This window comes from Toxorhynchites rutilus, chromosome 2 (assembly GCF_029784135.1).
Source record: "Toxorhynchites rutilus septentrionalis strain SRP chromosome 2, ASM2978413v1, whole genome shotgun sequence".
NCBI classification, from domain to species: Eukaryota; Metazoa; Arthropoda; class Insecta; order Diptera; family Culicidae; genus Toxorhynchites; species Toxorhynchites rutilus.
This window is the reverse complement of record NC_073745.1, coordinates 16,153,292-16,179,955: the sequence shown is the minus strand read 5'-3', so window position 1 is coordinate 16,179,955 and position 26,664 is coordinate 16,153,292. Positions and strand designations below refer to the sequence as shown.

Sequence of the window (26,664 nt, the reverse complement as noted above, 5' to 3'; positions counted from 1 at the left end):
GCCTCCGAGCGAAAACTGTTACATTGGACGTTCTGACAGACCGCTTTGTACATTGGACAAATTACGTTGCACGATGAGAATTTGAAAATAACTACTGAACAACGATCCAAATACTTGCACTTCGTGCTAAAAGCAGAACTTATTATTATCACTCGTTGAATTGAACAAAAAACGATATCAACACCCGAAAATAACAAAAACTCAAAATGACCGGAGTGCGACTTCGTGTTGCCACACGTATCGAGCCACAGAGGAAAGTGGTGTCTGAAGCAACAGGTCGAATGCCAAAAAATTCGAGTCTGTACATTGGACATTTTTTGTATCGGCGATGAAAAGATGAAATGGATAGATACTTTATCGATTGTTTTCTCAATGCATTCAATGATTGAGAACTAATAGTGTGCATCCATTAACTAGATTTGTTTACATTTGTTACTAAGGTTACTTACCTTTTAAAAAATTACGCGAGAATTGTGTTTATTTGATATCTCCGAAAATCAATTGGACGTGGCTTCAATATTTCTCTCTGTATTTCAGCTTCTGATGTCTCTCAAATGGTTGTGTCCCATTCACCCGAATACCATTTACCCGAAACACGTTTACCCGAAGTACATTTACCAGAATGTAACACATACCCGAATGACATTCACCCAAATGTTACAAATACCCGAATGCTACCTTTGCCCGAATGGACATTTATCCGAATGCGACATATACCCGAATGGTCATTTACCCGAATGCAAAAGATACCCGAATGCGACATTTACCCGAATGCAACATTTACCCGAATGGAATGTTTACCCGAATGAAGAAGGAAAAATTCCGACAAATCAGATTATCAGTTTTGTCGAGTCTCCTGTTACGAAGTAAAATGAGAAATGGCAATGAGGAAATTCGAAAAAGATGTTGAAGACTTCGCTGTGTTCTATGAAAATGTGAAGAGGAATAGATAAGAAAAAAAATGGTACTTACGTATTTACCACCGCTGCGCAGCTTTCATCATGAATTTATTATTTCGTGATGAAATTTATTCTGAGATCAATGTAATGGGGGCGACGTGCCATGTATAAATCACAAGATTTCCAAAAAAACGAATGAACGAATGAAGTGAACGATGTCAAAGTAAAATTGAGAAAAATTCCTACAAGAATCATTAGTTGAAAAATATTTCATAGTTGAATTCGCTTATTTTCAGTCCAATACGTTCGAAGCTGTTGAACATTTATGTTGGGTTTTCAGTTCCAATTCAAAACATACAAATGAACTTTGTTCTATGATTTGTCATATATTGAATTCTACGCCATTCCATTCCAAACTTATATAGTGGTTCTCAGATTTTCGTCAAAAGTGGTAAGTTTTTTTTCAGTTTTTTTTCATTAAGGTGCCCATTTCAATTTTAATAATTGAATAATATGTTTTTTTACTTTTTCCCAAAAATGCCTTTTTTCAAAAATTTATCACCTTTGAACCACTGAACCGATTTGAATGATCGACATATCAAATTGAAGCCAATCAGCTAGCCTTTTATTAAAAATATCTGAACTTGCAAAAAATAAAATGGATTTTATTTTCATTATTCCTGATTGTGGTCGTTTTTTATTGTCTTCATTGTCTTGGACTAGAGGGCGCTATATTTTTCTATATTTTTATGAAAGGCTGTGTATTTTTTACATAACATTTCTCTATACCAAAATGCATTTTTTTTTCGTTTTCAGATATGATTTTTAAATATCCATCGGTGGTTCGAAAAATCATTTTATCTCCTTTATCCAAAAATGGCTTTTTGCAAACATTTCCATTTTAGTATGGTTCAAAAAATCATAGTTTTTGAACCACTGAACCGATTTAGATGATCGACATATCAAATTGAAGCCAATGAGCTAGTCTCTTATTTAAAAAAAATATTGAGCCAGCGAGGAAAATGGATTTTATTTTCACTATTACTAGTAGTAGTCGTTTTTTATTGTTTTCATGGCTTTGAACTAGAGGGTGCTATATTTTTTATATTTTTTTTTGGAAGCTGAGGATTTTTTACATAACATATCTCGACATCGGAAATACTATTTTTTTCGTTTTTGAGTTATGATTTTTCAAAGTTAATCGAATCTATTTTTTTCTAGTTTTTCAGCTACAAAAATTCATAACATTTGAACTACTGAACCGATTTAGATGATCCAATCGGGTCGCAGAACTGTTCATTGATTGATCTTCTAATAGACCCTCTGCAATATAATAATTAATATAAATTTCCTAGTTCTTCTACCAAAATTCTTCATTATAATATCAAGTTATTTTCAGACACAATTCTCGTTCAATATTTTTCAATCACTTGCAAAAACATGCCTCTCCGTTACATGGAATACATGTTTTATACAGAAAATATAATAAAAAGAATACTCATCCAATCGGACGATTGCTTCCTTGAGTTTCCCATCACGTTTGGCGATTCGTTTCTAGTTATATAGTTACAAGATATAGGAGTGCGTTTTTTCACCTGAAATACCATTTCCACTTCCAAATGGCCTAACAACTCATGTCACGATATAATTGTAAAACATATGGTAATTCAATTTTCACATTTTTCCATTATCTTTTAGAGATTTCCGAAAATTTTCAATTGTCATGTTTGGTTGGAATTTGTATAACATGTTTATGGGACCCACAGAAACATTTCTCGTACCCAAATACCCTCACATGCCAAATTTGGCTCCATTTGCTTGATAAGTTCTCGAGTTTTATAGAAATTTGTGTTTCATTTGTTTGGAAACCCCCCCTTAGAGAGAGGGAGGGGTTTCAAACCATCCTAAGAACCTTCCCCGGCTCCAAAAACCCTTTTCTCTCTTCTCGGATGACACTAACGTTCCCAGTGGAACTTTGGCTTGCGTCATATTTATTACTTGTACTTAGTTGAGATTTCTATGCCGAAAAACACGCCTTGAATGTATTCTGGAGTGGCAAACTCTAGAATACGCGTGACCACAGTGCGAGTCGGAAGAAGTTTCTTTGGCGAAGAAACCCCCGGCCAGAACGGGAATCGAACCCGAACCCCCGGCATGATAATGTGGGACTCTAACCAGTCGGCCACGGGAGCACCCAAAAACCCCTACAAACCAATTTTCACGTTGATCGGTCTAGTAACAGAGAGCAATTCATTTTTATATATACAGTGTCGGGAAAAACATTAAGACCACTGCTCAAGCAAAAAAAATTATAGGAGGTTGTGTCCAAGATACGACCGCATTGTTGACGTAGAACAACGCTGTTATTTTATATAAGTTGCTCGTTTATACCTTGGGATATTATTCTATAATGCTGTGAAATTTTAGAAACAACCGCTTAGTAGAATAATCTCTGAAGTGGGTTTTTTCGTTGTAGAATCAGTTGAGGATAATTGATTGATAATTCATTCTTGCCCTCGCAAAACAATACACTAGCTGATCGTATGTCGCAATTTATTTCATGTCAATGCATTGAAAATTTACCCTGGCCTTGTTCGGAATTGACATATACTCGGCTACAGTCGATTAAATACTCGTTACACCAGCACCATTACTCCACATCTCATAACTACATCAATATATCTTTGGCACCTCATGGAAACAACAACAATGACAACACTTGCAAGTATCAAATATCATGCTACATGTTATTTAGTATTGCCTCAAAAGAATCGCACCTCTAGGCATCGTTCGTAAAACGTAAACCAAGCGCCAAACAAGCGTTCGCCATAAGATGCATACAGAGCCATACATTGGTGGCTTGAGACTACTGGGAATATAAACACTTCTCATCATTTTGCACTATTCTCAAAAGAAACGCTTCAGTTAATATTACTGGCCTCGATAAAAGTTGCATTACTTTCTCATGCTCGAGAGAAGCGCAGCTGTCACCCTTAGTGGAGGAAGTTTTGCTACTGGCAAGCGGAACCTAATCACATACAAAATTCCAGAACGACATTCACTTTCTTGGTGACTAAACAAGCGAAATAAACTCTTTTTGTTAATAACAACCTCGAAAACAGTAACAATGCTTCATTATGATCAATATTAGCGCAAATGCAATCCTAGTTGAAGGCAGTTTTACGACTGGTACGCGAACCCAAATAACTTATAACATTCCAATAAGACATTCAAGATGCTTAGTATTCCCCAAATAATTTTTTGGTGCACCAAAGGCACCAACGAAGCCCTTATGGTGACGGAAAACAAACAATGTTAACTGCTTGGAAAAAGCCTGAATTATGCCACACAACTTGTACTCTGCTGTAACACCCATCGATGCGAATTCGCTGATGTGTTTGTCAAGAGCGGGGGGAGCTTGATTTTGTTTGCTGCCTGGGTAACGGCGTTTACATTTTCGACCGACGCGCCGAAATCGCCTACTTCGCTGTGGTTCGATGCGGTGTCACACTCGCGAAGGCGCTTTAAAATTCATGGTAAAAATAATAAAAAAAAAGAAAATTCATTCCGTGATAAGCTTCTAGGGTTAGTACTTGGTCGTGTAACCTTTGTTACGCATCATGGTGCCGGAATGGCTTACCAACAAGCTTGGATCCTATCCCACAGTTGCTGCTTATTCTTCGACTCTTCCGTGCGCACCGACCTTTTCACGATCTCCGATAGGTTCTCTATAGGGTTCAGCTCCGGTGACTGCGCTGGCCCCTCCATGATGTCGACTTTGTTATCCTGGTGCCACTTTTTTACGATTTTGGAGGTGTGCTTCGGATCGTTATCCTGCGTTAACTACCATCTCCCACTAGTACCTTAGGATTTAGGCGTAGAGGTACTGATCCATGATCTTATTTCAGAATTTCAGAGGCACCTTCAGATGCTTCAGCGTTAGCATCGGGGGGCTTTTACCACCTACCCCCTGTTCCACCAGCCACCGCTGAACTGTCCGCGAACTCAAGGACAAGTTTAATTTATCCCGGATTTTTTTCGATACCTTGAAGGGATCTTTCTTGGAGGCTCGCTTTATGGCAGAGTCATCTTTCGCGGTCGTGCTCCCGTGACCGAGTGGTTAGCGTCAAACCTCACATGCCGGGGGTTCGGGTTCGATTACCGTTTTGGTCGGGCGAATTTTTCGTCAAAGAAATTTCCTTCAACTTGCACTGTGGTCACGCGTATTCTAGAGCTTGCCTCTCAGAATGCATTCAAGGTGTGTTATTCGGCATAGAAATTTCAACTAATTACTAATAAAAATGACGCAAGTAATACTACGTTGAGACGGCGCAGCTCCTCTAGGAACGTTAGTGCCATTTAAGAAGAAGAAGAAGATCTTTCGCGGTCGTTTTCCTTGGGCCTCCAGTCGTTTCGGTTTTTTTGACGATCGAAGGCTTGCCTTGGACATTTTGTGGATGGCCGTCCGCTGTGTGTCCGTGCAAATATGCGCGCGACCCAGTTTTTTGTTGACTGCAACTAGAATTTGAGAATTAAAATATTACATACTTCTTGTGATAAATACTTACCAGGATACGAAAATCACGATGTACCACCGAGAAATAATCAATCCTCTTCAAAAATCAGTCGAGACGACACTCAAAACAGCCGATACGAGGAACTGGTCCTGAATTTTGTCGCATCATTTTAGTTGTTACCTATGTTTAAAATGCATTTGTTTTATGAATGATTATTGTTTTAACAACGGATTTTGTAAAGTTCTTCGAAAAATGCAATTAAAATGTTATAAATGGATTGAAGCACTGGATTGGATTATTTTTGACGTAGAACTACGTCTTCCAGGATTTGTTGTCCCTCTAACCTCGAGAAAACCGCAAGTAATCGGTCGAAACCTACTAAAAACAGATTTAAGTTGAAATTCTGTATAAACAAATCATGAATTAGTGGCTCCGCAAAGCTCATGCAATTGAGCCTTACAAATAAATGAATTGGAAAAAATACGTCTTTCAGGAAGGGTGCCAAATCAGAAAACAGGTCAGGTTTCAATGAAATAAAGTTAACGTTAATAACTATTTTCACTGTGAACGAAATTCTCTAAGATTTCTTTGATATGCTATACATGAAAATTCGTTAATCTCTAAACCGTTTAAATTCATGAATTTTGGAAGAACTTCCTTTTTTCCCATACATTTGTTCTTCTGATTCGTGTGCTTACCCTATCAGTATTTCGAATGCTCAAACATTTCTTAACAGATCGGAAAGATGTTTGCCTCTATTGATAGGAAATATTTCTACGCGTCCCCCACAATTAATAAAATGTGAATTGTTCATTAGATGAACAATTGAATGACTGTAAAATGTCAAGCGTTATCTAAAAGCCTTAACTGCCAAGTTTTAATTGGCCCGATTTACGGTTTCCCCAACACAGACTTCAAAATCGATGTACCTATGGAAATCCGCTTTGCAAATATACATGCAAGTTGGGGTATTTTTGTTCCCACACGGCTGTATTTCCCTAACACGGACTTCAAAATCAATGTGCCTGGGGAAATCCGCTTTGTCAAAACAAGCGATATAAGTTGGGGATATTTTCTCCCCACTGAGATGTGTTTCCCTAACACGGATATCAAAATTAATGTACCTGGGGGAATCCGCTTTGCAAATACATGCAAGTCGGGAGTATTTTTTGGTGGTGAGTGCTTTTGCACTCACTTGTTCACATATTTTGGTAGTACTAGGCATCATACCAAACGTAAAAGGACGTTCATCAAATTTATATCTGGCGAAGAACATAATCTATTACAAAAATTTCGATTCAATCTAAAATAATATTCGAAGCGGTAAACAAGTGGATTGCATAATATAATTGCGTAGTTCTACGTCGAAAATATGCGGTCGTGTCCTAGATACAACCCCTTACAATTTTTCTCAAAGTGTTGTCACTTTCTTTTGACGTAGAACTACGTCTTTCATTAAGGGTGCCAAATCAGAAAACAGGTCACGTTTTTATGAAATAAAGTTAACGTTAATAACTATTTTTGCCGCGAAAGGATTTTGGCGATTTGCATACTAAACGAATCGGAAATTCCGTAAGATTTGTTTAATATGCTATACATTAGAATTCCCTGGTTTGTAAATGGTTAAAAATCATGAAAACTTTTAGCGTTTTCATTTTCCCATTGATTTGCTTGTACATTTGTGTGCTTTCCCGAACAGAGCAGTCAGTAACGAGCAACTTATCGACGGCCAACGGAGGGGAAGTCGTAGGATTTCAAGTCTCCGTGAACAAAGAAAAAGTAGAAGAATGAAGGGGAATTTTTGCTTAGAGTATAAACAGTGGATCTCGCTGAGGCAAACTTTCATTCGGCATCGGACTGTTGAGCAATCCAGTTCACTTTCCTTTCGCTGCGCTTCGATCTAAGATTGGACCCCACCAGTGGTAATCCAACTTGGATATCGTCGTGTGGTTTTTTCAGTTCGTTTTTGGCGTTATTCGTATCGTGTGTTTTTCTTTCCGCGTCATAAATTGGACACTTCGCGTAGTCTGTGATGAGCAAGAAGAAGAGGAAGGCAGGCTCGAGCCCTGCAAAAAAACGAACGCATTGCCAGGGGCAATAAAATTTCGAGGTAAGCGTCATCTAATGATGCACGCGATGTTGGTGCAGTGAAAAGCACCCGCACTGAACGAGCCTTCGCGAGTGTGACACCGCATCGAACAACAGCGAAGTAGGCGATTTCGGCGCGTCGGCCGAACATGTAAACGCCGTTACCCAGGCAGCAACCAAAATCATGCTCCCCTCGCTGGTGGTGAAGGCGGCCGCTCTTGACAAACTCATTAGCGAATTCGCATCGATGGGCAGAGTACAAGCTGTGTGGCATAATTCAGTCTTTTTCCAAGCAGTTAACATTGTTTGTTTTCTGTCATTATAAGGGCTTCGTTGGTGCCTTCAAGGATGCATCAATGCATTAAACTGACGTTATGGCGAAGCAGACGTTAAGATTGTGCGCCAAAGCGTTATAGAATGATATCCGAAGATATAAACAAGCGACTTATATAAAATAACAGCGTAGTTCTACGTCAACAATGCGGTCGTATCTTGGACACAACCTCCTGTATTTTTTTTGCTTGGGCAGTGGTCTTAATAATTTGTCCGATAGTGTAACATGAGGAGCGCGATAGCACAAGAGTTGGAAAAATTAAGAAAGAGAGAAAAAAAAATTGAAATTTTTGAGAAGCTTTGAGAAAAAGTTAAAAAAATCCATCTGTTCTACAATAACATCGTTGTCCGTCCAATAAGATTTCATGTTTGCGAAATTAAGCTTCATGTTCCGTTGGTGTGAAGCGACAATGGCGATAGATTCTCAGGTGGAATAACGCAAAAATAAAAATAATGAATGAACATTTACACCTCAGCTTCAAACATGTATTCCATGTAACGGAGAAACATGTTATTTGCAAGTGATTCAAACATCTTGAGCGATAATTGTGTCTGAAAATAAATTTGTATCATAATGACGAGTTGGTAGAAGTGATAGGAAATTTATAGTAAAAGTAAATTGTAAAGGCCCATGAACGTTCGTTTAGTAAGAAAACGTGATTGTTCAAAATAATTCATATCTAAAAAACAATTTTGGGCGGGACGAAGGTCACTGGGTCTGCTAGTTACTTATATAATTGGGGGTGTATATCATTTCCGGCCAATTGGGAGTAGATTCGCTGCAAAAATAGAGGGTCAGTTTATGACCATCATTTTTGAAAGTTTCTAAAAAAGGACTTCCGATTTGGATTTGAATTCTGTTTTCCTTTTTCTAACACTTATGTATCACACCGCCCAGTAGGAAATATAGTTAAAGAGTTATTATACTGTACATTTCAATGCCAAAGTCTAAAAAAAAACAAGAATTTTATTTGACGAATGGCCTTTGCAATTAAGGATGTTTAAAATCGAATTCAGATACCGTTCTGAATCACATTTCGGACACTTTGTTCTAATATGTAATATTGACCATATTGCATATTGAACTAATTTATTAAAAATATCAACCAAATAATACCTGTACATAAAGTTTAGATCTGTTTTCTGCATCATATGCCTTAAGCGTCCGAAATATGATTCAGAACGGTATGAAGGGTGTGTTCATCGGATAGAATTTTGTATCACTCGAGGTGTGAGCAAGAACGTTACCCTAGGGCTCTCGAAAAAATCTTCATACTCATTTGGAAGTATTAATTATTCAAAACGGGGCACATCCAACAAACTCTGCCCACAAGAAATTCCCACTGGCATGAAGGCCACCGTCACTGGCTACATCCCAGGTGGCTCATTGAAATCTTCTGACTCCACTGGACCACTATGAAGCTCTTCATTCTTTGGCATATCAGTGCCACCTATTTCTTATGAAGCGTACAAACAATAAACCATTCTACCCATTCTATCCACAGAAATCAACAACCGAAACAGTTGCCGCCGTCGCACTTATCATGGGTTGAGCCAGTAGTAGTTATTCGACGCACTTGAACTTGACACATCCCCAGTCCAAAATGCGAAACGATGTCTTCATTTGTTAGCATCGACTTAACGACCAAACAACCGTGTGTAGCGTGTAGTACTTGTCAGTCGAGCAGTTGATTGAGAAGTACCATCACCACCATCACACCACCCGCGCACTACCTACCTATCCATTGTATGTTGTATGGTAAGCCTCACTGGCGAAGGTACAACACGATTTGCATTCCTCTATTTATCGCTATTTCGTCGTCTCGTCGTCGGCCTCGTTAGCTGTTCACGCGTGTCAAAGCAATTACCGGTTCGATTGTTTTCCCTCTTACGACTCTTCAATCTTACATCGTTGGCACTTGTTAAGTCCACAGCGACATGAACTACATGATCTCGGTTTGATCGTCTCAACCTGCGGCTCAACTTCAACTCTGTGGGTATTTTTCTTCCTCTCTTTCTGACAACCGAGAAGAAACTCAATACACAATGTATAAAGTGAAAAGCGAAAACACAGGGGAAAATCACTCACCATCGGCTACCGGTATTGTTCCATGACAGTCGAGCGATGGAAAGTGGGAATGCTACGGGTTGGAAAAAAAAGTGCATCAGGTGTAGCCGGTTCCGTGAAAGGGAATTTGTTGGTATTTTTCTACTTTAGCTGGAGCACCTGATTACTGCGCACCAGAAACAGATGCAGTCAGCTCCATCCGACCCAGCTGGAGAGCTACACATAATCCAGAAACACAAATTCCAATGCCCGCCACGATGGGCACGATCATGTCCAGGGCCGATAATTATCTAGCGCATCACAATCGGGCGCTCGTTAGGGTATACCCAGGCTGCAGCAGGTGCTAATAAAGCGAAACGGGTACAACACCATCACCCGGGAACGATTACGTGAGGAATTATCCGATCCAATAAAAATCGGGGAGTGGTTCTTAAAACTAATCGCTGCCGAATGGCTACGCGTGCGCGCTTACCGCCGCCTGTGTAAGCATTCGGAGTAAACCCCCGTTTCGTATCCGGTACAGGGCCAGCGATAAGGACGATACGCGCGCTCTCGCCGTTGTGCGGTTTTTGGGTTATCGCAAAACAGTAGTATTCTGGGGGCGCTAAGTGGGGAGAAATGATTTGTTTCATCTTCTCGTGCCCTTACAGGCTTGGAAGCGTTGGAATTTATACGTAACTGATACGCACGCAATGGATGTTCTCGGCTCGATGCACATCACCTTGTTCGAAAACTGGTTATCCCATAAATTAAGGCTGGAGATGGAGCGACCTAGTTTGAGCTGATGTGCGGCAAAAGTGGGTGAGCTTATCACGGACAGTTCGCACTTGGAGCATGAAGAAGTCCTTCCGGTATGGTATCATGTTTAATCGCTTCAAAACACTGGAATACAATTTCAGATTAGAAGAATGAACGAACATCGACAGGTATGTTATTATAATTGTGTCCTATACAAAATTGTACTACCGAAAAAGCTTCATGATGCTATGATCGGAACAAAACAGTGTTTATTTTTCCTAGAATATTCATTACAGATCCGTGAACATAATATGTTCGGGCGTTGTCATACTGTATAATTGTTTGATTCTTCGATTCCGTTTCCACTTCATAGCTCTGTATTTTGTAGTCGGTTCCGCTCACCAGTGATAGTTTCAGACGGATTCAAGCAAATATTATGATCAGTGCCGTAAATACTCTGCTTGGGGCCCCGGTGCAAGGCAGTATGAGGGGGCCCTAGTACGTTGCATAATATATTGGTCTTCAATGGGATTAATAGGATATAAGTATATTGTGCCTAATCTCTAGACTAAAAGTTTTATTTACGTTATTGCTAAAAAATAAATAAATATGAAATCAGAATATATTATACATTACGACATTGCTAACTTCATAATATAATACTAACAAGAAAACCAAAATGTGTTGTTATGATAAACATTTATTTATCGTATGGTATATAAACAAAAATCTGTTAGTATTTGGCTTTAGCTCAGTAGGTACGTATTAATTATTTATTTGTGTTAATTTACAAATTTCTTCTTCTTGCCTGTTTTGAGGAGAATTGATCAATCACGTTATCAAAATCGATGTTATGGGCTCTCTCGCTTTCAATCGATAAAATTGCTAATCCCGATAGTCTTTCCTGTCCCATGGTGCTTCTTAAAAAACTTTTAATTAACTTCAATTTTGAGAAGGATCTTTCGGCTTTCGCAACGGACACCGGTAAAGTCAAATACATAAAACAATCAGTGCAAATGTCTGAGTAGCTAGATGCAAGCATGTTATTTTGGATTATGATGAAATCTGCTAACTGTTTAACACTGCTCATCGCCCTTAACTCCTTACTAAATGATGACTTCAGCGATAGTAACTGAGAAGCAAATAGGTACGACATATTATCGTTAAATTTATTAGTAAATTCATTCGCTTTTTCTGTGAGTACAGCATCTTCAGTTGTTACGATGAAATGCGGTTGTATCACTTCATATGTTTGCAATACTAATTTCATACCTGTGAATCTGTTCTTCAATTGTGAAGATAGTACATCAATCATGGTGTAAAAGATGTTCACCTTAAATCTAGATTTGGGATTTAAAAGGCGTTCGTCTGCAGCCAACTCATCAAAGTGTCGTTTAACGGTCTTGACTCGATTCGAGCTGTATGCAGTTGAAATTCCCCATTTGTTACAAATACTTTCCGTTTCAGCCACAAAAACATCATAACTATTTCGTAATGACAGAATGGAATCCAAAGCATTTTCTAAAGCGTTTTCTACCGTCTTCAGATCTTGATTTTCAGTTTGTAGCATCTTGGAGGCGATATTAATCTTTTCTAACAGTTTGCACTGTATAGTTAATAACAACACAAATTCAAACTTTTCCATTTTCTTCTTGAGATTTGTTGCTTCCGTTCTCTCCTTCATTGTACGAGCAGTTAAAATTAGTTTTGATAACGATTTCAACACATCATTGTATCTTACTTTCAAAGCATACACTGCATCATCATCTGCCTGACCACCTAGTAGGATTTAACTTTTTCAACGTTGTCTGTTCTTCATTATCTTCATGTTGTAGCTCATTCCATACTGTGTCCATAGAACACATAAATGCTCTCTACATCTTCGAAGAACTGCTTTATTTCACGATTTGCTGTTACTGCGTCTTTTAATACCAGATTTAAGTTATGAGCTGCACAATGAATGAAATATGCGTGTGGCGCGTTTTCTCTTAATTTTTTCTGAAGACCGTTATAAGCTCCGCTCATAACGGCTGCACCATCATAGCCCTGACCTCTGCATTTTTTAATATCAAGTCCTTTCTTTCGAATCGAGTCAAGAACTTCAGAACATAGACCTCCAGCAGATTGATCCCTTACTTCTGTGAATCCAGTGAATACTTCGCAGATGTCTATTCGGATGGGCTTATTTTTATTATCGTTATCATCATCATACACAACCTTCACATAACGATACACTTCACTTAGCTGATCGATTTTTGCTATATCTTGAGTCGTGTCTAATATAATGGCGAAGTATGGAGCATTCTGTAGTTCTTCTAGAATGTTCTGCAGCACTGTATTTCCCAAAAATGAAATAAATTCATTTTGAATAGAAGGACTGAGATATCTTACACTATTTTTAGGCAACTTGATAACCTCAGCCAACACGGCATCATACTTTGCCAGAATACTAATCACTGATAAAAAGTTCCCTTTATTATAGCTGGATAAATCCTCTGTTGTGCCTCGAAATGGAAGATTGCATGTGGCTAACAGAAGGGTTACATCTAGTATCCTATGTAACACTTTTCTCCAAAAACTTCGCTCATGCTTGATGCTTTCTTCCATGGTGTCTTGTATTGTACGATTACGTAGCCAATCTTCGTAAACCATGCAGGAAGCTACGTGATGTTGTGATGATTCATGTATAGCAATGCTCTGACTTAAATGCCTCCAATCGGTTACCCCGACCGAACCCCATACTTTCTGGTATCCAGTAATATTGGATTGCGGAAACAGCCAACAAGGCGTACAAAAAACGCAATCCCGTTCAGTTGAATAATTCAACCAGAATCGTTTTGTTGCAGATGTATCCAGATTTTGTTGCAGATGTATAATATGCGATGGAAAATGATCTTCCATCTTTATTTTTGGGAAATGGCCCATTTGGTTGTACAGCTCCAGAGTGAATTACTTTATGCTTGTCTTCATAATTGGTGACAACAGCTGGAAACACTGGAATCGCCGTAGTATTGGACACTGAAAGCAAGTAGATTCTATGCTTAGTAGAACCAGAGTCTGGGATGGCAAGATATAATAATTTAATATAGTTTTTTAAATTGCTTTTAGAAAAGCGTACTCTTTGAAATGAAAAAGTTCATCAATAGTCGATACTGTTGCTAATTAAAAAAATAAGTAATCACATTCACTTATTATGGAATTAGTAGATGTTTAATTGTTTACCTTCAGTAATGACGTTTGAAAGAACTGGAGACTGCTTCTCTGAAGGTATTACTTCAGCTTCCATAATGGCCATGGCGATGGAGTTTTTCAACACGAGACTTTTCGGAGTTGATGGTCTGCTCAGTGATTCTAAATACAGAATAATTATTATTCATTGTTTTCGGATTTCTACGCAATTATAGAGCAGAACAGTCCTCAGTGCAGTGCAGTGTAATCTAGAAGCTATGAGTTCTACTACTTACCAGAATCAGAAGAAGATTCATGTTCTTTCGCTGCACTATCTCTTGACGTGGGTGGAGTTGAAGAATCTTTCTCTTTCAACCAAGATGTTAAAGCACTTGCACTTTTAGTATCTTCCGCTACAAGTTTGATTTTTTGTTTCCGCTTTTGAGATCCACTTGGATAATTTCGTTTCATTTTCTTGGAGGCAATTGCACGTACTTGTGCTTGTCGTGCTTAACAATAGACAAGTCAAAAACGCAAACCCAGTGAAATAAATAGTGAATTCCACAATGGCAAAGAGGACGCGACGAACCACATCTCAAGACGCGTCCACATTACGCCAATCGGCCTCGGCCACCCGGTAAAGCCGACCGCCCGGGCTTGCCGACGTGCCGAAAACCGACTCGAATCAAACCGAACCCAACTCGAAACAAGTGGGTCCGGTTCGAGAAAGTCGAACCAAAACAAAACGGAGTAAATTAGCGTTGACGACATTGTGCTTCGTGTGTTCGTGACGGCTTCGTGCATCCGATGGGGCTTCGGCTTCGTGCACCCGATGAGGCGTCCACATTACATAACGAACCGAATATGCCGCCTGGTACAGACCGATCGACATCATTCGACATAATGTGGACGCGCCTTCACGAACCGCTTGATGAAAACAAGAAATTTAAAAACAGTAGGCTTTGGAATAAATGTCCAAAACACATGACATACTTTGTTTTTGCAAATTGTCATATTTAGTTGCGAAATGTCAATTGGGCGGAAACTGGTAAAACTATAATCAAAACTTTTCAAGAGCATCCAAAGTGGACCTTCGAACAAATCGCAAAAAGTGTCTGCGTTTGCTCGAAAACCGTTTCCAATGTAATCAAACGTTTTAATAAAAACCTGACAATAAAACGTCAGGAAGATTCCGGAAGAAAATCTGGGTTTCAAAGCCCAAGGAAAGCCAAGAAGGTTATTACCCATTTTGAGCGTAATCCTAACATCTCACTACGGAAAATAGCCCAGAAAGTGCACTTGCAGTTCGCATGGACTGGTCCAGAAGTACCTACCTGATATGAATAAACAGATGTGAACTGAATGATGAATCGCCATTTGGCATTTGGGCGTTCAATATTTTTCCCACGTATATTCGAACTCAAAGCGTGGTCAAAGTGAAACATGACAATTTTTAAATACCTACTACTAGTACTTTTGAATTTGAAAGATATTTTCACGTATTGTATTGTTGTAGTTGCTGTCATACAAATTAAACACAAATTTCTACATAACTCGGGAATTGAACAAGCAAATGAAACCAAATTAGACATAATGAGGTTTAAGGGTGTAATAAATGTTTTTATGGTGGTTAGACTCTCCACCCCCCTCTCTAAGGGGGGGCTGCCATACAATTGAAACACAAATTTCTGCATTACTCGAGAATTAATCAAGCAAATGAAACTAAATTGGGCATATTGAGGTTTTAGGGTGCAATAAATATTTCTATGGTGGTTAGACTCTCCACCCCCCTCTCTAAGGGGGGGCTGCCATACAAATGAAACACAAATTTCTGCATTACTCGAGAATCAATCAAGCAAATGAAACTAAATTGGGCATATTGAGGTTTTAGGGTGCAATAAATATTTCTATGGTGGTTAGACTCTCCACCCCCCTCTCTAAGGGGGGGCTGCCATACAATTGAAACACAAATTTCTGCATTACTCGAGAATTAATTAAGCAAATGAAACTAAATTGGGCATATTGAGGTTTTAGGGTGCAATAAATATTTCTATGGTGGTTAGACTCTCCACCCCCCTCTCTAAGGGGGGGCTGCCATACAATTGAAACACAAATTTCTGCATTACTCGAGAATTAATCAAGCAAATGAAACTAAATTGGGCATATTGAGGTTTTAGGGTGCAATAAATATTTCTATGGTGGTTAGACTCTCCACCCCCCTCTCTAAGGGGGGGCTGCCATACAATTGAAACAAAAATTTCTGCATTACTCGAGAATTAATCAAGCAAATGAAACTAAATTGGGCATATTGAGGTTTTAGGGTGCAATAAATATTTCTATGGTGGTTAGACTCTCCACCCCCCTCTCTAAGGGGGGGCTGCCATACAATTGAAACACAAATTTCTGCATTACTCGAGAATTAATCAAGCAAATGAAACTAAATTGGGCATATTGAGGTTTTAGGGTGCAATAAATATTTTTATGGTGGTTAGACTCTCCACCCCCCTCTCTAAGGGGCGGCTGCCATACAAATGAAACACAAATTTCTGCATTACTCGAGAATTAATCAACCAAATAAAACTAAATTTGGCATGTGGAGGTTTTAGGGTGCAATGAATGTTTCTATGATGAATAGACTTTCCACCCGTCTCTCTAAGGGGGGGCTGCCATACAAATGAAGCACAAATTTCTGCATTGCTCGAGAATTAATCAAGCAAATGAAACTAAATTGGGCATATTTAGGTTTTAGGGTGCAATAAATGTATCTATGGTGGTTAGACTCTTCACCCTCCTCTCTAAGGGGGGGCTGCCATACAAATGAAACACAAATTTCTGCATTACTCGAGAATTATTCAAGCAAATGAAACCAAATTAGGCATAATGAGGTTTAAGGGTGGGGTGGGGTGCTATTTCTGAATTGCTCTGCATCACACTTTCGTTCAAATCGTTCCATTTGTTCTATTTTATTGATCACATTCGATTAATTTTATAGATTGTGAAAACATTCAGAAACACTTACGATACATTAGTAATTTTTTATTTAACAATCAAAATATTCACTAGAATTAATTTATATAGCAGAACAACGTTTGCCGGGTCAGCTAGTCTATAAATAAAAATGGAAGGCCAAATGTGTTGGTAAGCGCAAAACCCGAGGAAGGAATGCTTCAATTTGAGTCATCTATATTTCGTTGTATTCGTCTCTTCCCGTAGATCAATATACCGGAGAGAAAATGCGGAAAATTCGGAAAATTGAATTCCCATATGTTCTACAATTAGCTAAGCGTTGTTAGTCCATTTGATGTTGGGGCTAACGAAATTGGTTTTTATTTGAAAGTGGAAAAAGATTTTCAGACGGAATAACGCATTCCTATATCTTCTATCAATATAAACAAAAATGGAAGGCCAAATGTGTTGGTGTGCCCTAAACCCGAGGAAGTATCAAACATGTATTTCATGCAATGGAGAAACATGTTATTTCCAAAAGCTTGAAGAATCTTGAACGAGAATTGTGTCTGGCAAAAAATTTATATTATAAGGACGATTTTTTGTAGAAGTACTGGACAATTTATAGTAAAAGGAAATTGTAAAGGATCAAAGGGTAATCAATCAATGAAGAGTTCAGTGATTAGACTCACTAACGTTCACGTAGTAAGAAAACGTGGATGTTTGAAAGTATTCAAATCAAGAAGTCTATTTTGAGCGTCGGTCAGCTAGTTAAAAATAAAAACAATTCTAAGTTCAGAATGGCGAGGGTAGAATAAAATTATTCGGATCTGGGTAAAATGTATAAAGAATAATCTAAACAAAAACCAGCTACAAAGAAATGAAGAGGAACATCCAGGATAATCATCATCATGCGGAAAAAAAACTCGTGGAGAATCTGAACGGTCCTTTTCAGGTTTTTCTAGTCCCTCAATTCTTTTGTACACTCAGTTTCTCATATATTTTTCATTATTTACTATGCGTGTGATTTCGCAAACTTTTATTCACATTCAAATGTTATAAATCGAACCCATGCAACAAACCGCATCAAGTGTGGTTTTGCCAAGAGTGAAATATTGCTCTTCGGTTTCAAACTAACACTTTCATTTGTCGACTGTACCCGAAGCTCGCGATTTATTGGTTGGACTCAATGGAATGAATATGATCATTAGCTGTTTTCAAACATCAATGAGAGGATGAATGCCGTACGATCATTAGGAATGGCAACAATCAATATGAGACATGTTACATATTGAAATAAATCACAGTTCATCAATCAAATAATCCAGATATTAGATCAATGTCACTAGAAATCTTTATTTCGCACTGAAAGTTCGTGTAGATGACAAATAAGGTACTCATTCAATTAGTTTCTGCATTGCTGAGAGGTGTACTTCGGACGGTTTCCCGCACAGACCACCGCGCACTTTGCCGACGTTCACTTTATTAACGACCCATGTTTAATCATTGTTGCGATCAAGCGAGGCGAAGCGATATCAACCGAAACAGCTGCGGTCCATGTTCGTGGATAAAACATATTTCCACATTCCAGCGGGTTCATACGGCACAGCCTGAGAACAAGTTGACTTTTGTTCACGACATCCCGCTCCGTCGAAGCTTTTTTTGAGTCAGTTCGAGCGCTAGAACGAACGTCAGCAGGCACAAAACAGGTGTGCTATATTGCGAGCTGTTATGAGCCGCTGGCAGCGATGTTTATTCTTCCCACCATCCACTTGTGACTTTGCTGGGAGGGAGGAAGTTCATAAATAATTTCCAATAATGCTAGAACTTCGGTAGCACTCGATTTGCGCTCCATAGAAAAATTTGCATTCCTTTATAGTTCACGGCCCGGTGAAAGGTCAATTCTGAACAAACCGAAAGGTGGTAGCAGCTCTTTTTGGCTCTGAATTGGAACGTTCCTTTATGAATGAATAACCTGGACCATATTGAAAATCGAATCAGATATTCAACCATACCGGGGCAAACATAAATTGAGATTAAAAGTGGAGCTTAAATAAACAGTCCCCGGTGTGCCCCAGGTTCGGCCAGCGACCAGTCAGCTGAGTGTGCCCATTTATGACCGCGCTGAGTTCGATAATAAATTAACTTGTTAATCAGTGTGTAATGGTTATTATAAATGTTATTGCCGGCTTACCAAAAATGGGACCGGGCAAGGCGCGGGCGGAAAGGTGTGTTGCACTCTGTGCCTTGCATCAGGCGACCAATCTTTAATGGGTATGGAAGCGTGAATTAACATTTTGTTCTCACTGGATGGTTATTTTTCCCCCTTGGGCAGAGATACTCAGCAGTGAGCCACAATCGCCTGGTGTTAATTGCTACCGTTAGACACTAAAGGAGTGGAATGACAACCTTTTTTATGGTATTCGCCGCTTTATGCTTTGAGACTGAAAATGATTTCCAACCTAGGGTTACATAATGCAAGCTTGCTTATGAAGCTTTTCACATTACCTTGAAATTGTAAACAATTTCGTATGACTGCAATCCACTAAAATGGTCAATTCAGTGCACGGTATATTACATCTGTCAACTCTTCTCTGTTTTTCAAAGTGTGAATTCGATTTTGAATGACAAAAATTCTGATCTCCCCCTCAGGCAGATATTGGGACTTTTACCTACTAATATTGAAACTTGCTCTCGTTCCCGTATGGGATAATTGATCGAGTAAAATTGGCCGACGGTCGCCAGGGCCTTAATCGGTGCCCGCCACGCGTCACACCGCTCCTTGTTATGCCTAATCCGCTTACGGTCGCCTCGAGTCGAGTGTGCGTTTAATTGATTAGCTGTTCCTTTGGCGCGCACCGGCTTTTCGGGTCCACTTGGGGCCGCGTTGGCATACCACGCAGAAATAGGAATCTCGCTCGCTCATTTCGAGAGGTTTAGGTAGCCATTAAAATATCCGACACAGTTCACATTCTTGCTTGTTTTTATGGTTCACAGTGGCTCTCTCTTGGTCGGAAATGGCAAAAACGACCTCTAGCAGCAGATCCCCCTCTCTATCCCGCGTCTGGATCTGCGCCGGACCGTGTGTACAAGACCTGTGATTAATTGTATCGTCCAGGTCCAACTTCTTACCGCGCGCTGAAGAATTCAACCCTAGCTGTTAGATGCTCCCGGAGGGATAATTAAATTGATTCCGGGGGAGGGGTTTGTGTGCTGGTTATCGTTCGCCCATGCGCTCTGTGAATTATAGGATGTATAAATGGTACTCGTTGGTGTAGGTGCCAGGAAAGTCCGAAAAAAATATAAACAACACTCAGCACACGTATTCGTTCTCGCATTAGTCACGTCGTCGTGCGGCTAAACGAAAGAAATAAATGAAATGAATGTGATTTGCATTCGCAAAGCCCCAGATCCCGGCGCGCAGCAGTTCAGGCAAATTCCGCTTCTGGGTTGGTCGGTAACTGGGTTCTATTGATGGGCGGCTTCGCTGCGCTTGAAACGTGTTCTGCTCTCAAGCGGCTGAAGGTTATGCAACCAGGGTCCCCCTCCGTAGACGAAAAGGCACTTTTGACTGGTGGTGGTGGGCTCGGCACCGATGCAGCCATCCTCTCCGGAGCATACGTGAATGGTGTGCCTGGGAAATGAACCTTGTGACCTATAAACTGTGGGGTGATTTGTCGTTTCTGCTGGTTTATGATTTATTGTGTGATTGTTTCGTGTTTCGTTCCAATGGTTTGACCTGGATGTGACGATTTGTGGTATGACCTTTTATTTAACTGTTACGAATCTTTAAAATGTTAATTTGTTCATGTGTGATTCTGTGTGTAGTGGCAGAGCCAACCTCCAATGGCAATCATTTAACGCTGTTATTTATTTCTTGCAGATCTACGTTGAGAGGCGGAACAAGTCCGAGCAAAATATGTCAACATGTAAAGAAGCATTTAAGCGGGAGGGAGCTCTACCCCTCGGCATTAAGCATTTTTCCGGCCGGAGAATGATCAGCCTATGTATGCTCTGTTTTACCACAGTGTGTAATTGCGATTATGTTCATGTAACAATATTTTGTGTGTGTGATTGCATTGTTACTAACAATATCTATAATGTGATTTGGTATGGATTTCTACGATGAAGTATATTAATATTACTAGAATGTCGGTTTTCCGAAATAAGTCGCATCTGTCAACAGTTGCACTCAATGCATAAATTCATCCACACACAAACTATAACTGTCGCCATACAGCAACCTTCACTCGACATTTATCAGATTTGGAAAATCATGCATACAGAAGACATAACGGATCGAAATTGTTATGATTGATCAACGAAAACTTCTCATAGTATGCAGTCAGAGTGGATCACAGCGCTGCCCATGTTTGTATAGGAGACGTAAACGACAAAATGATCAAAATGCACTTTCTCGCTGTTTCGCATTTTACACAATGTAATACGTTTACTCAACATGCAAACAAACATTTTTTGTTCCAAAACATTTGAGCAATTTTGAAAAAACGTTTCCGAAAAATCACTGTTTGTCCGTATAACAAACGTAGTTCCATACAGCTTTCAAATATCGTTCGAAAATCAACAATTATCAGTACTATGTGCTATAAGCTAAATCTACATTTGAATCACATTCTTTGTAGAGTCCAAACATGTATGTCACGATAGTGTCTTATCACTTAGTGTTTCCTAATAGATGAAGAAAACATTGAAACGCTGCTCATATAATTACTATTTTCTGTACACGATGAACAAAGAGAAGCAATTGTTTTTTAAATGTTATAATTACCTAAACTTCTGCATTTGAATCTTCAAGTACATAATGAAACAATCAGATCAGTAGTAAAATTGAAATAATATTGGTTCTTAGCATTATAACTCCTCGGATTCAACATTGAATTATTCCACATACTCAGCATTCACTCATACCGTTGGAGTAAGTCACTCCACCATCTTTATGCGATTGATCGTGATATCGGTAAGTCATGTTGCTAAGATTATGAACATTGCAGATTGCCTTTACAAATTCAATTAATTGAAATAAACACGAACTTGCTGTTCTTATCATATCCCAGAGTATTCTTCAGGAAAACAGTACTATCATAGACTCGCAACAAATCAAGAGCACCTTTTCCAGACATTTCACTAAATTTCTTCAAAACCTTTTTGATTCTATCCGATAACAACTCAAACTACCGACATAAATAGACGCAAGCGTTTTCCAAATGGAAAAAAAAATTGTTATAATCCAGCAAAACCACCTGGCCCTCTTTTTGCCTATAATATCCATCAACTGGACAGATCATTTCATCGGAAATTTGCATGGTTATGCTTGTAGGCCAAAAAACAACAAAAATGCGTTTTCCCTACACTTATGATGTTGTGGATTACGTCTCCTATGCAATCATGGGCAGAGCGATATCACACTATATCATGTGCAGACAGAGTGAACCATGTGTCAAACAGTTGTATGTTGAATTTGAACTATTTTCAAGCAACAAATTCAAACCAACAAAACTTTTTCTTGAAGCTACTAGGCACCTTGTCGAAATGTACTTGAACCCGTTTGCGTAGAAGGAACACACTTTGATTACATTAAAAAAATTGTAGGAGGTTGTGTCCAAGACACGACCGCATTGTTGACGTAGAACTATGCTGTAATGCAATTTAAGTCGCTTGTTTATAACTTCGGATATCATTTTATAATGCACAACGGTCCAGGAAGTCGGGACTTTATTCGCACCTTCTCCCGACTCATGTCCAATCACTGTTCGTTAGATGCACTACTCTTCCGTTTCAATCTTGCCAGCAGCAATCTCTGCGTTTGTGGCCAAGGTTATCACGACATCGAGCACGTTGTTTGGTCGTGCGAGGTGTATCTGGTCGCCAGATCGAATTTAGAAAACTCCCTTCGGGCCCGAGGAAGACAGCCCAATGTGCCGGTGAGAGATGTGTTGGCTCGGTTAGACCTTGATTACATGTCCCATATATATGTTTTCCTTAAAGCTATAGATCTTCGTGTGTGATTGTCCCTACATCCTTATACCCTCCTTTCCTTCCTTTGCGGGTAATTCGTCCCCTTGCTATAAATAGTAGAATAAGTTGAAATGTAAATAAACTATAGATATACGAATAGATTTAAGAATTGAGTGCTCATCAACATTGTTACAATTTCATTATATCCCATCCTTCTCCTAAAAATATGTCACCCTTCTAAACTCGAGTACACCGCGAGTAATCGGTTTTCCACCTTACTAACCATAGATGTAAGAAAATTGTTTATATATATATAGTTTTAAAAATATATTTAAGAATTCGGCTCCTTTAAACTTAAGTAACTGAGCCTGTAAAAATAAACGAATTAATAAAAAAATAAAAAAACAGTCCAGGAGATGCATATAAGTGGAAATTAGCATTTAGAGCTCGACAGTTATTCTCTAGACAAAAACTGTCTTCGACAAAGTGGTTACATATGATAGGGCGCTCATTTTCATGTTATCAAAAATAGGGTGACCAACATTTTCGATGAAATAAAAAATCTAACTTTCTTATCTCTATAGATAGAGGTAAACATACTTCGACAATGTTGTAGTTCCAGTTATTTGAGACATCTTTGTAGTACAAAGTTTTTTTTTCTATCTCTCGAAATAACCGATATAGTGCCTTTTTCCTAAGTTGCGTTGGGGTCACCATTAAAAAACTGTTTTTTTGCTCTAACTTTTATATTTCAAATTCTACATACAAACTGTCTTCGAAAGACTTTTAGAACATACTGATACAAATATTTTTCGATGCAGAACTTGTCAATATCTCAACTTCACTCAAAGTTATTGATATTTCTTCCCAAAAAATACGCTCTCTTCAATTGCTTGTCATTCTTTCTGGGGCAAAGTCTTCCGAAGACAGTTTGTATGTAGAATTTGAAATATAAAAGATAGAGCAAAAATACAGTTTTTTCAATGGTGACCCTAACGCAACTCAGAAAAAGGCGCTATATCGGTTATTTCAAGAGATAGAAAAAAACTTTATTCTACAAAGATGTCTCAAATAACTGGGACTACAACATTGTCAAACTATGTATATCTTATAGAGATAAGAAAGTTAGATTTTTTATTTCATCGAAAATGTTGGTCACCCTATTTTTGGCAACATGAAAATGAGCGCTCTATTATATGTAATAACTTTGTCGAAGACAGTTTTTGTCTGGAGAATAACTGTCGAGCTCTAAATGCTAATTTCCAATTAAATGCATCTCCTGGACCACTGTGTAATGCTGCGAAATTTTAGAAATAACTGTTAAGTAGAATGGTTTGATCGCCCTGAAATGGTTTTTTTATTGTCTTGTCCTCACAGAACAATACACTAGCTGATCGTATGTCGCAATTTGTCTCATTTGAATGCATTTAAAATTTACCTCTAACGCTATTCTGGTGGCGTTTTTCGAAATTGACATACACTCGGCTACAGTCGATTATATAATTGTTGCATCATTATTCCACATCTCATGACTAAATCAATCTATCTTTGGCACCACATGGAAACAAAAACAATGGCAATACTTGCAAGTATCAAATATCTTGCTACATGTTATTTAGTATTGCCACAGTACAAAAGAAACGCTTCTGTTAATATTACTGGCCTCGAAAAAAGTTGAATTACTTTCTCATTACTCTATGAGCCCTTCCTTCCGTTCTTGTACAATTAAAGACACTTTAAATATCATCAGTTCATTCGTCTCTAGGCTTCAAAAAGGCCCTTGGCGAAAACTCCCGTTGAATTACTCCTCCTCATTCACGCCTTGAGAAAGGCATTCAATTCGTTGCTCTTCGATAAGTTGCACGTTATTGACAGCTCTGTTCGGGAAAGTACGCAACTGGACAGAACAAATGTATGAGGAAATGAGAATGTTTCCAATTTTCATTAATTTAAACCATATACAGACTATGAGATTGTAATGTATAGCATATCAAACAAATCTTAGGGAATTTCCGGTTCGTTTGGTATGTAAATCTCCGAAATCCGTTCGCGGCAAAAATAGTTATTAACGTTAACTTTATTTCATAAAAACGTGACCTGTTTTCTGATTTGGCACCATTAATGAAAGACGTAGTTCTACGTCAAAAAATGTTCAACACATTAGCAAACTAGAAATTGAGGTTGACCAGGACGAGCACACTATTTAGAGAACTTTCAGTGATAGCCAACGACATGCATCGACAAATCTTGACTGAAGTGGACTTTCAAGCAGTGCTAATCTTACCGATTGTCTTCGTTGGACCGGTGGCGGCGACTTCGACTGCTTCTACGTGTGAGTCGTTTACGGATAGACACCGTCAATCGGACGAAAAAGCACGCGGCGAACTTTTGGTTGAACTTTTTATTTTAAACCTTATGAACTGGAACTTGAAATTATATTCGTTCGCTGAACGATTTGAACTGACTGCCAAGCAATAATCCCGAGTATAAATACACGAAATTCTTACCCAGCCTAAATCTATAAGGGAGACAAAGGATCTCCCTTTCCTATTCAGATAACCGGGACCGTTGGCTTATTTGCCTACTATTTGCTAGCATAAATTCTATCCGCTTATCTGTGCGGTTTCTATTCCTATCTGCCAGTGTGGGAATTTTTCTATTTCTTATCTTCCACTACGCCACCCGCGTAGGATCCCAAATAAACATTTTGGCTTATACGCCCTTTCTGTTCTCGGCCCTTCACACATTCCATACGATAAGGGACGAACCTAAACGCATCTGGCTTGGTGATTTTATTTTTCAAGTGCATAAATTTCCTATTCGCTTGTTTGCGCTTCAATAACATTTTGTTTATTGACCGGCCCTGCTATCTAAGCCGAATCCGTAAAAATCATTCTCACTAATATCTGCAAGAAATCCTACGTTGTTTCAATGTTCAATGCTATTAAATGTGAAGATCATTTGAAAAGCGACAATAATTTTTAGGTTGGAATAGCAGCAGAAGAAATTGTCAGTACAATGCATAGCGAAAGGGAGATCTTTTCAAAGTATATCTGTCGCAGTTTTCTCGTGGAGCTGGTTAAGCAAATGAGAAAAATATTCGATTTTGATGATTCGATGCTCAAGGCTGCATCAATGTTAAATCCCATAAACTTTTTCCAATTTGACAAGCATTAGCGTTTCCAGGATTCTACATTGGGAATGTAGAAAATGTAGAGAATTAATTCCGTTCTCCAAAAATCAAATTACTCCGTAAGGAAATCACAGTTTCAGAAAACAAGCATGTGCAGAGTTGGATGGCTAAAAAGAATTGACGGCTCGCTCGAATTTCGCCGAATGCCTTATTTGTAACGTTCTCACTATGACTCACTCCTCGGCCACTGTCGAGCGATTTTTTTCTGAACATAATCAGAACAAAAATGAGCTTTGAAATCGGATCAGCAACCATACGATGAACGCTATTTTGAGATCAAAAGATTTGATCAAACAACGTGGTGGCAACTCGAAAATTTGAATGTATGCAATTTAGATTCACAAAAACTATGTATAAGCATCATCAAACACTCGAATGACTTGCAAATGTAAACGTAGTATTTGTTATAAATAAATGAGTATTTTTTCATGCTAATAAATTAGTATTTTCTCAACTACAAATAATATCGATGGTACAGATTTTTGAAAAAAAAAAAAAGTACAGTTGAGAAATATTTTTAACCCCTCTGGTACAGATTAAAATGTGGCAACAATGCCTAAGTGCGATATGCACACTCCGTTCAGCGATATCACTCCGATGGAGCACACTGCCGTAGCGAAAGGGTTAACGTTCAAACTTTACATCCCAAATATAACGCTCTCGTTTTAGAAGTTTTGAACTTACACCCCAGTACAGACTCAAAATGATGTGATGCAAAAATACAGAGGCACTCTTCAC

The 26,664-nt window shown here is 38.8% G+C and overlaps 1 protein-coding gene and 1 long non-coding RNA gene across 3 annotated transcripts in view; one reads left to right on the top strand and one right to left on the bottom strand.

Moving 5' to 3' along the window:
- LOC129765073 (calpain-11-like) overlaps positions 1 to 26,664 on the top strand; it is a 255,570-nt gene that overhangs the window by 126,436 nt on the left and 102,470 nt on the right. Inside the window, exon 3 of one of the 2 annotated variants that reach the window (XM_055764923.1) lies at positions 20,641 to 20,764. The exons of the other annotated variant lie outside the window; for it this stretch is intronic. Coding sequence (XP_055620898.1) covers positions 20,677 to 20,764 — 88 coding nt within the window. The 5' untranslated portion in view covers positions 20,641 to 20,676. The remainder of the gene's footprint in view (positions 1 to 20,640; positions 20,765 to 26,664) is intronic. 2 annotated transcript variants of the gene reach the window in all.
- Positions 1,610 to 25,171, bottom strand: LOC129765077 (uncharacterized). Its single transcript, XR_008741351.1, has 3 exons — positions 25,018 to 25,171; positions 5,468 to 5,596; positions 1,610 to 5,417 (listed from the first exon to the last, which is right to left on the bottom strand). It is a non-coding gene; the product is annotated as an uncharacterized LOC129765077 (long non-coding RNA).